The sequence below is a fragment of the Nothoprocta perdicaria genome, unplaced genomic scaffold (genome assembly GCF_003342845.1).
Source record: "Nothoprocta perdicaria isolate Ctin4 unplaced genomic scaffold, notPer1 scaffold_284, whole genome shotgun sequence".
NCBI classification, from domain to species: domain Eukaryota; kingdom Metazoa; phylum Chordata; class Aves; order Tinamiformes; family Tinamidae; genus Nothoprocta; species Nothoprocta perdicaria.
This window is the reverse complement of record NW_020455515.1, coordinates 391,771-403,263: the sequence shown is the minus strand read 5'-3', so window position 1 is coordinate 403,263 and position 11,493 is coordinate 391,771. Positions and strand designations below refer to the sequence as shown.

The 11,493-nt window shown below is 37.7% G+C and overlaps 1 protein-coding gene across 1 annotated transcript in view; it reads left to right on the top strand.

Annotated features, from left to right (window-relative positions):
* Positions 1 to 569: 569 nt before the first annotated feature.
* CHST9 (carbohydrate sulfotransferase 9) overlaps positions 570 to 11,493 on the top strand; it is a 73,199-nt gene continuing 62,275 nt past the window's right edge. The window contains exon 1 of the mRNA XM_026041431.1: positions 570 to 685. Coding sequence (XP_025897216.1) covers positions 586 to 685 — 100 coding nt within the window. The 5' untranslated portion in view covers positions 570 to 585. The remainder of the gene's footprint in view (positions 686 to 11,493) is intronic.

Sequence of the window (11,493 nt, the reverse complement as noted above, 5' to 3'; positions counted from 1 at the left end):
GATTTGTGTTTCCAGGTAAACATTAGGTGTAACTGGTATTATGAGAAATGCAGTTTTACAGTGGCGACTGCTCAGCTCTTGCCCTGTGTGCAAAGGACTGTTTGCAGCAGCGCCGGGCAGCAGTGGCAATGCTTCATTGCTGCTTGTGTGGGTTTGATGGCAGTGACATGCACCCAGATTGCCTGGGTTTGCCTTTGGCTACASCTTCCAAACCGTGGCAGTTTGTGGGCAGTCGTGTGTTGGTGTGATGTCTGGAGTGCCATCCTGGTGTCACCTGCAGGTGAAATGATATCTCAGTAAGTTCTGGTTCACACTTATAAAGGTGTAGAAAGATGGTTGACATTCARGATAGAAATCAAGATGTAGAAATAGTAGCTTGCAAGAGCTGTACCCAGTATATTGTACACTGTTTAACCTGCCTCTGATGTGGCAAATCAAGGAAGATAAGTAACTAACTGCATCTTTCAATATTCCAGGTCAGTGTCTTGGGAAAAGGTACTCRGGAAGATGAAGGCATACTGAAAACTTGTGAAAAGTAAACCATGCATCCTTCTGAAAGCTGAAAAGCAGCCCTCTGGTTGGGTCATGAACCTAAGACAAGTCTTTRTGTCTCTACTGGTGTTTGGAGTAGCTGGTCTACTCCTCTTCATGTATCTGCAAGTTTGGATTGAAGAGCAGCACACAGGTACAGTAGTTTTTTTTTCCACTTTAAAGATTTTTTTTTAATGTTTTGTCGAATATATGTGAATATGGGAGGAGTCTCCCATATTAAAAATAGGATTAGCAATAGATTTGTTTCAATTTCTGTACTTCATGTAACTATTAAGAAATCTCTTGAGTTGCATAAAATGCGCCAGATTACTAATCTTATGTTACCAGCTTCATTTGTGCTGTAAAAATGTACTCAGTAYGCATGAAGCCAAGCAAGGCCAGTTTTGAAATAATTGTGTATATTTTGGATGCACTCTTCTTGCATCCTATGTTGTGGCCAAAGGAAACTTGTTTCTGCAATGTCTTGTAGTCAGAAGTAGGCTTATGGGCATAAACGCTCATATGGAATCACCCTATGCTTGGGGTTTTTTTTGTTTGTTTTTTACTTGCTTGTTACTTTTTTTTGTTGTTGTTGTTTTTGAGACAGAGTTAGATGCTAGTCTTAACAAGCCTTTGCATAGCATCAAAGGCATATAGAAAATTCAGGTCTAATTTATGTTAGCATGTGGCTCAGGGTCAGGCTCTTGAGTTGAATGACTGTTGACTGTGTTTTGGAATGAACCATACGGTGATTTGGATTCCTTTTTAGATGAATGTAAAACAGGGGGTGCACTTCAGCTTCTAATGGATGCTCAGCTCACAGCACCAGTCTAGAGCTAGTCTGAAGTGAGGCCCCATGAAATATCTGCAGGGTGGGTTTCAGGACCTCAGCAACAACTGTTTCACTCTACTGATATACTCCTGTTGTGCCAAATGACTTGATGGCATATCCATAGTTTTAGTTGTATGTTATTTTAGTTTTATTTTTCCCCTCTTAAAAACAAGGAACATTCCCAACRTGTTAAAATCTACTGACGTTTATGTCCTCTTCTGTCAATTGCTCATCTTCCTTTGTCTCTGCAAAACTCTTACTTTATAAGACGATGAAAACATTGTGAAGAAATGTATCTGTAAAAGTGACCCTAGTCTTTCAGTTTTGTCTCTCCTTTTATTCCGCAGAAGCTGCTAGGCTTTGGTAAGCTGTATTTTGGATGGCAAAGGAACRGGGCAGAAATGCAGTTTGTTATTCTTGTAATTCTTTGACATTGATCTTGATTTTTATTTTTTTTCCAGTAAGTGTAATGATCGCTTCATTCTTTTCAACCTACAAATATTTCCGGGTTGCTCCAACATATTTACAAGAAAGAAAAAACTGTTAGAAGAGGCACTATCATTTCTCTTTGGAAATGTTCCCTTTAAAACCAAGGTGTTGACAGAAATACATGGAACTGCAGATGGAGTCTTCCTTGAAAACCTATGCTGTTGTCAGGAATGTAAAGGACAAATATCCTCACTTTCAAGTTAGTTCAGGAATGTAGATAATGCTTGTAGATTATTGATTTATTTACTTGCTAACATTCTTCACATTCCTTACATCTTTTCTTGTCCTGAAGTTAACCTTTCCTTTTTCCTTTTTCGCTTTTGTGTACATTCATGTACAATAAAAAGAAACAAGAAGAAAATAAAGTGGAGGTTAGAAGATTAAGCTAAAAATAGTGTACTTTGGGTCAACCAAATGCTTTCTTGAAAGTTTTGTTTTCTCTTTGATATTTGACATGATGCTCTTCAGGAGAAAGAATGCTGCTTGTATAGAATCATAGAATAGAATAGAATCATGGAACCATTATGRTTGGAAAAGACCTTCAAGATCACTGAGTTGAACTGTAAGCTCTTCAACACCATACCTGATAAACCATGTCCCTAAGAGCCTCATCTACACATTCCCTGAACACTGCCAGGGATGGTGACTCCATCACTTCCCTGGGCAGCCKGTTCCAAAGATTGACTACTATTTCYGTGTAGAAATTTTTTCCTAATTCTAACTTGAACCTCCCTTGGKGCAACTAGAGGTAATTTCCTCTTGTCTTATTGATAGTTATTTTAGAGAAGAGATCGATGTGCATCATCTGTGAAAATCTTTTCATAACAGTAACATAGAAACGTATTTAGAGAATAGCAGAGTAATCAGCTTATATGCACCAGCAGATTTGAGAGGCATTTTATCTCATTGGTCTGCCGCTGTGACAGCACTTTGACAGGAAACACTATGCAAAAAATGGGTTTTGATGTTCTCTACAGTGGCTAGCTCTTGCCATCAAAAAGAGCAAGCAGAATCATCTTTCTTTGCTGCCTGCACTTTACTGTGTCCCTTCAAATTTAACATCTAGAGAGCATTTTTTTTCCTCCCCAAGTACCGGTATCTCCTCCAAACCTTTTGCAGCTCAGTTCTCCAGGGATCATTTTCTCCCTCATCTTTAAGCTGTTACAAACATGTTTGCATATTTACAATATGCTTTAGTTTACCTATGGGTATTTTGCATGTTTTTCTTTTTTCTCTGCTGCTGTTGTTTTTGTGCCACTTGTTGAGCACTGGTGAGTTTTCTGAGGTTGAACTCTGCTTCAGTTCTGAAGAGTCTCAAATCATATCAGTAGTCACACAGCTGTAAGACATCAAGAGTTTTAGTCTGCGAGGTGCAGGGCTTGTGATTTGATGTTCCATTAAGAAATGGAAAACATGCCTCGTGCCTCCGAACTGCCACTCTGCAAACCTGTAGGGACAAGTGCGTTTGTGAGCAGAACTATTTTTATATTCCACAGGGCCTTATTCATGCAGATTTTGAGTCAGGACTGCATTTGGCTCCTGAAAGATGGAAAGTTGGCTGCCTTTGGGTTTAGGGAAGTATCTACTTTACACCGTGGAGTCACTGCTGCATACCACCCAGCTCGTCTGAATCTGGAGCCTTGGTCCAAAAATCAAGATCCCTAGACAGACACAAAATTTTACTTGTTTTTTACAGTGTTCATACTTATTTCTTGTGCTGTCCTGGCTCAGATGTGAACCATTCCCAGTAAGATGTAGATTTTGCAGGAAATCAGAATAATGGTAATACACTGTTCTTTATTAATGTTCATCCTACTATTTTAAAGTCAGAATATTTGCTTATGCACTAAGCATTCTCATTGTCACCTCTCATCTTTCTAGATGATTGTTTGCTCTTGCATTAGAACTAGTGTTGCTTTCTCCTAGGCTTTTTTTTCTCCTCTTTTTACTACTTTCTATTGACACTTCACATCTTTAAGTTCTCAACTGAGACTGGATTCTCCTCTTTCTTATGATTTTGCAAGTCTTTCCAAACATGGCTGTTCTGATCTAATTTTGTCTACTTTCTTCATTACATTTTTCCAGTYGAGTTAAAAAACTGATTTTGCATCCAGTCCTAGTACTTCTGCACCCATAGGGTCAGCAGGTAAGAATATCTCTTGCCTCAGCCACATCTTCCGCCTCCTCTCATTGTATTTCAAGCACTTGGGTTATTTCTAGTCATCCTCATTGTCCTTTATCCTCTGTATAACAAAAGAAGAGATATTCTTTTCAGTTAGAAGCAGGGCTACTAGCTTCATGATGGTCCTCTCTGATGGGTTTTTAGTGAGAGAGGTTTTCAGACTGATCATATAAGCAGGTATCCTGGTTTGGCTCTGCAGGTGGTGCATATAAAGATCGGATGATAAACCCTTCTCCCCAGGGATTAACAGAGCCCATCTGTTGGGAGCCTTCAGTTGTCCTCAGCTGAGTAGCATGAATGTCATGCAGCTGCAAATGCCATTGAAATCAACACTGATAATGTGTGTGTTTGTGTATGATAATGTATATGGAGTATTTTAAGTGCAACATTTTAAATGAAGGTGATAACTAATCTGATAAATCTTAGAGTTCTGCTTTGATRGTTCTCCCTACTGCTTCACATCCTTCCGTGGCAGGATCCAATACTATGACATAGGTTAAAATGCAGCGGCTGTTTATTACCTGCTTATTAATTTCAAGATTATTAATCATATACAAGGGAGGAAAACTAATAGATCTTCTGCAGTTGATGTCCCATTGCATTATGTGTTTCGTACTATGAATCACCTGATTTATGAGAGGATTAAGCATTCGAATTTTGAAATTTTGTACCTCTTTTGGGAGGGGGGACTGATTATTACAAAATAATCAAATATGCCGGTGAATAGGTCTCTGTGCTGGGCTTGTTTTTTGTAWTTTTTTCTTTGTTTTTTCTTCTCAGTAGAATGTATATAATTCTTTGTTGTCAGGAAATCCCAGTTATGTCTTCCAAGGTCTGCTTTGCTTCATGGCCTGAAGCATAAGCAATGTTTCACTTTAAAAGGGCTGCATGGCCTCTCTCTTCCTGGAGGTCTCTAGTTCCCAAGAATGAGAAAATATGCATCTCCTCTTCCTTAGCAGCTCTACATCTCACCTTGGGCTGCTTTTGCTTTTTTGCTATGGAGTGAAGTTTTTGTAGTCAGGCTGTCCCCATGAGCAGTGGGGGGCACTGTCAAGCAAGCCAAAATGTGCCAAAATACCTGTTTCTTTGGGACTTTACTGGCTCTTTTGAATGTGGAGACAATGTGTTCTAACAGTTTGTGGGTGTCTGGGCAGCACTGGGCAACGTGTGCTTCACTGATATGTTGCCCATAGAGCTCTGGAGMAGCTTATGAATGCATGCGTATACACACAGTAGTTTTTAGTCTTTGCTGCTTGTTTGATTTTTTTTTTTTAATTATTAAATCTTTCCTAAATGGAGTGATGTTCATATGGCTTAAATGGCAATCCGCTTGTAATGAATCACAAAGGAAACTGTTTACACAGAAGTCATATGTTTGTTAGCCAATATTCACTAAATACTAATACAGCAGTATATTTGTAGGAAGCAGAGTTGTAAACAAAGGAGAAAATTATTGCTTAATAATGGATAATAACGATGAACAATGTAGTTCTTTCAGTAACCTTGAAATCTTTCTTTTATAGAAGTCTTAGGTTGTTCATGAGAGTCTTGCTAAGTCAGCTGGAGAGCACTACCAGTACTGCAAAGCAAATGACTCCCTATTATTAATGAGACTGTTTTTCTGGGTTTATTCATGATTTATCCTTCTGGTCAGATTGTGCGTCTAAGTATATTTTTTATTTTTGTTTTGAGTCTACCTCATTACTGGCTTGAAGCACAAAAGAAAGAAGTTTTAATAGGATCAATAAATGCTGCTGCTTGGTGAGATGGTACAGTGTTCTTGAACAAGTCATAGATATACTACTAGGTGAATTTGACCATATAGCTGTAAACGTTTTTTCTTTCCCTACTTTTTTAAATAGATGCAATCTGCAGGGAGTAAATAATTCTGTTTGGGCAAAAAAAAAAATCTATTACAAAATACGAAGAGGCTAATATTTTATCAAAACATAATGATCTAAAAATCCAAATAAAGGGACAATATGGGAAATAAAGGCCTTCAGARTTAGCGACTGTAGAGACTTATCTTTAGCAGAAGCAAACCTCCCCCTGGCCGAGTTTTAAGCAAACAACGTTTAGATTTCATATGCAGCATGTAACAAGACTATATTTATCTGCTTGTGAGGATCTCTTCCTAAATCTCACCACTTAGTAGCCCTCAATCTGACATTTCAATTACTTTTCAGTTACAGCTAAGTACTATATCCAGTTTTATAAATCATATTTTTAAGAAAGAAATTCCTGCCGTGATGTTTTCTGCATTATCTTGTGGCATTTCTAAGTTGCTGCTATGTTTTAATTSTTCCATAGTTAGCTTCCTTGTTCTGATGGACTTTTGTGGGTGCCTCTCAGCAATATATTAAAGTAACTAGAGTAACTAGATAACTCTTGTAAATGCCATTTTATATGGAACTATTAGCAATTATTCTTTCTTTTGTGCAGATGAACAGTGTAGTTAACAGATATGTTATGTAACTCGTGTGTGTGTGTGTATATTTTTTTAACAGATGAGTTTTCATGCAGTGGAGTGGTCAGCTTGCAATTCTTGTCCAGTGTTTGTTAATACTGTTTTTAGTAACCTTCAGCTCATAGCATTCCTTCAACTCTGGAGAGCGCTTCTTTTTTGAATGTTGATGATTTGGGCAGTGAAACCCTGCAGTTTTGTCTCTTCAGTGAACTGATCGTATAATTGCAATACCATTGGAGGCATATATGTAACTTTGCAAAGCAAGAAGGCTGGAGATGTAATTTTTGCATGGCTGGTCATAATTTAGAAACAATAATAGAGATTTGAGAGAGAAGTTTCTGTGTTCCTGACTTGTTCCTTTTCCCTTAAGTCTGTTGCACATTTTCAGAATAGCAAGCAGTTCCTGCTAGAGTCCATTTAAAACTGTTTTCTTCTGTCTTTGATTTGTCACTTGATTACAAACTGCCCTCTCAGAACAAGTGATGTGGTTGGTGCAAATTCCAAGGGAAAGCAGTTCCTACTAGAACAAAATCAGAAATGTTGACATTTGTTTTTAAAATATATATTTTTGAGTGTATGTATATATATTGAATCTAGTTTTAGTAATCTCTTTATCTCACAGACCCGCTGCAATCCTTGACACCTTCTTGAAGTGGGACCTTTGATAGGGGATACATTAAAGGCAAACTTATAGCTAGATCCTCTTTGTCAATGAAACTATTGAATGAAACACGTCTCACTGTAATCTTTGATTTATGGACCAGTGTCATTTTGTTCCTGCTTATACTATGGCTGTCCAAAGAAAACACTCAGTCTTCTATTCCTTGTTCAAAATTAATTTCCACCTTTGCAATGGGAGGTCATAACTTGGTGCCTAATCTGTGGTTCATGTTCCCTCTAACCACACGGGGTGAGATGCACCTCTCCAGCAAGATCTTATTACTGACCTGTCGTGTTTCTTCTGTGTTTGTGTTTCCCTGTTTGSGCTGTGTGCAGGTATTATTTAGAAAAGCGTTAGGTGAATCAGTGTGGTTGGTGTTTCCAACTTCCCTTGGATCAGATAGATCTGAGAAGTGACAGAGACGAGTCTATCTTAAGTCAAAAAATTCCTCCTTCCCTCTGGTCTTTCTGAAACTGCTAGATGCAGCCCTTCAGCACTATACGTCTAATTTTCAAAACTTTCTATAGCAGAACAAATACAATTCTGTCATGCTTTTTCTTCTTCTTGTTCCCCCTAATCTAAGCAGCAATCAAGCATCAAGTCTAGCATTTTAACTCCAGTTTACTTCTGTCTTGATCCAGTCTTCGTTTGGTGTAGCTGAAACCGACCCTAGATGGTAATTCTACACCTTTAATTTTCACAAGCTCAAGAAAGTTTGGGGTTTTGGAAGATTGGGGTTTGTCTTGGGAAACTGARATAAAAAGGAAATAGATGTCTCCTGACAAAGAATTTCACTAGCCTAGTGAATCATCATAATGGATGATGGCCTAATACCTGCAAAATTTGACATGCACCTTGAGGGGTCATTTTTGCATGTCATAAACACTGGACAACATTCAGAAAACTATTTGAAATACAGCCTGAAATTAAGAATAATCAGAATCAATATTAAATTTCACTGTGAGCAAATGCCAGGTAAAAGAAGAGGAGGTGTTAATTGATTTTATGCAATGTGTTTGGAATGGAGCAGGTCATTCTAGTGCCAATTATAATCTAGCAGTACAAGAATTTACCCAACTGCTTATGTATAGATAGAGAAAGAATGCTTGTAGCTGTTAAAAGTCTGTAGTACTTTCTACCACAGAGATATTATAATACGGACTTAAATACAAGCATCCAGTTAGAAACTGCTTAGTTGAATTGGGATTACTTAGAGTCATGCAGTTATGCCCCATATATGTGCATATCCCCTTCTGGTAAGTTATTTGCAAGAGGAAAGAGGAATTTGGGGTTTTGTTTTGGATTGTGATCATCTAGGGAGATATGGTGCATGAGCTCTGTTAGCTGCAGCTGGAAGCACTCATTTGTGTTAAATAAAGGGAAATGTTGATGCCTGATGTGTCGCCATTCATCCACAAAATACATCTGTTAAGTGAAGAGGACATGTTTAATAGGAAATAATGAACACAAACATTCTTCACAAAGCTAGTTTTATTTCTGTTGATCATATTTACAGATTCACAGATTCACAGAATATTTAAGGTTGGAAGGGACCTCTACAGATCAKCTAGTCCAACCTCCTTGCTTATACTCTTCCAAAGAACAGACAGACCAAGAGCAGGAAATGTAGTTGTTCCCAAATACTTGTTTAATTGCCAAAATTCATGAATTCTCTGTCATAATAGCCGAAAAGGTCACTTTGACGTTGCAAAACCAAGCTCTGTTTTCAAAGAATGGTATAGATTGCACATAAAGTTATGTTTAAAAAATGAGGGTATGTTTCTGGTATCATACAGCAGTTATTTCCAAAATACTCCTGGATTTCAACTATCAATCTTTAACAAAAACAAGAGCCCTCCTARGAGACCCACTCCCTGGTGTACCAGCAGTGTTTTCTCTGCATGGGTGTGAGTTGCTACAAGACTCCTACAGTTGTTGTTCATGTGGGAAGCCAGTCATGGTGACTGCTGCTGGCAGCATTTCAGTAAAAATGAAAATATAGKGGTAATGCACACTACACAAACTTCATGTGAGGCCCGATGAGGAATGAAAATATAGTGGTAATGCACACGGTACAAACTTCATGTGAGCCTTGATTACTTCACTGGAGATGGCACAGTGTCAAGTTGGTATCTCATAGGACAGCAGYGGTCAGTGAAGAGCAAAGCAGCTGTTATTGGTGAACATTGGGAGGGGAAACACTACCMATTTTGTCTGTAGAAGAGGTCTTTGGAGAGCACAGCATAATAAGAAACACTTCTATTCCTTTGTTAAACAACAGATACTTARAAGAAATTGAAAGCTTCAGGGCTGTTGTGTGTTAGTCTTTCTTCTCAAATTTATTCTTTCTAACTTTGGCATTACAGCAATGACAGTTGAAGGAGAGATGTTATAGAAGAAAAGCTTATTAAAGTCGGGACAAAAGGATTTACTTCCTCTTTCTCCACTAATTTATAAAAAATTGTTTATTTGAAATAATTTTTATTAATGCAATGCATGTATAATGCTTTCTGGAAAAAAAAATGTTTAGCAACAAAGCAATTCAATGAAATCTGTGCTGTGATAATATTATATCCAGAAGATACTTCAGTATTCTGTAGTGTATTACTATGTGTTTTCCAAATGAAGCACAGCCAGGTGAATGAGGAAGATGCACATTGATGCATTAGTTTTGTTTATGTTTCTCCTTGCTTCTGGCTCTTCCTTTATAGGCTAAAAGGTTCATTACAGCACAGTGAGCCTTGCCCCCTCCAGGGCCCTCAAGGGCCTCAACTATTAACATAGGACATGGTAATTGAATTTTAGGTAAAAACAGCCTGTTAATTTAAGCATGCTACTCTCATTTATTTCTGGTGTTTCTCTAATTATGGTCAGAAATCATAACTGTGTTACCAGAAAGCTCTGCTGCCCTGTTCTTGATGTAGGGGGCAAAAACCAGAGTCTTCTTGAATGCCTACTTCGTTTAAGCCACTTGGGAACACTCCAACTAAGCTCCCAAGAACCGTTACTGATAAGGAAAACAAGTTTCCATTACCTTTAGGAATTGCGCTTTCCCTAGGAACATAAGAAAACACCTGAGTTATCCTCAAGCTGTCTAACCTTTGTCCTCTAAGATATCATCAAATATGTAAAATGCCAACATTAGGAAAAAACAAATCTGTGCCATGTTTTGTGGTAGGAGAGGGAGAAAAAAAAAGAGGGAAGGAAGATTGTTAGAAGGACTGGAAAATCACTGTATTYTTATTTTCTGTTTTACTACTTTGCTATGGGAGATGCTGAATTATTAATGTCTGTTTGATCTGAATAGTCCCTAATCACTAAAGAAATTACTTGTAGGAGTGAAATCATTAGGGTGAGAGCTGGATGACTGGCTTCTGATTAACTGATATGCAGTGAAGCAGCAGAATGGAAAACAAACATATTTCTAGAAGAATTATCTGGTGATTTTTCTTCTTTCATTTGATCCCAGGTCAAAGAGTTTTGCTAATGCAGTTTTGAGAGTGATAGCAGAAGGAAGAAAATTATAAAAAAGGACAGTAAACTGTCCTTRCCCCTCACTTGTGGGTCTGACCCTAGAATGAAGAGAGGAAGAGCGGGAGGGAAAAAAAAGGGAGGGCAACGTATATGGGAAGGATAAGGAATAATATGGCACCAATTATTATATATATATTTTTTTAATTTGCTTTGACATATTACAAATGGTAAAATTAATTTCACTCTACTTTTTTGTCACACTTTTTTGCACTTCAGTGCATATATTTTGAAGAGGAACAGGCAAATAAGACTGGCCTTATGTAGGCTGAGGTAGTTACTGACAGTGAAGTATAAATACTTCATGATTTATTTAACCTGTGAGCAGAAATTCCTTTCTGGTAAAATTAATCTGCAGATAGCTGAGGTATGCTGCCTCTTAAGTTATGATTGATTATGCAGTGTAATGAAACTCTGTTGGCATCAGAGTTAAGACTGATGTACATATAAATATAACCTGGATGAAACTGCCAGATGTTATGAATGATAGGTGGGTTCAAGGTATTCTAGGCAAGTAGAGCCTCTTGCCTCTCCAGCTACCAAAACACACGTACTGCACAGCTGGGATTAATATGCTGTAAATAAAGCATAGTTTAGATCACAGTTGGGAGTAAATTTAAACAAAGACTCTTCCATAATGGCAGATGTCATGCTACAAATAAATAATCAACTCTCTTGAAAGTTAGAGGTTGATATTKTAAGTGGAAGAATTGAGGAGGATGAGTATGAACTTAAAGTATTCATATTAATGGATTGTTAGGTTGTCTGATTACCACTAAAGTGTAAGATAAACTTTTTCA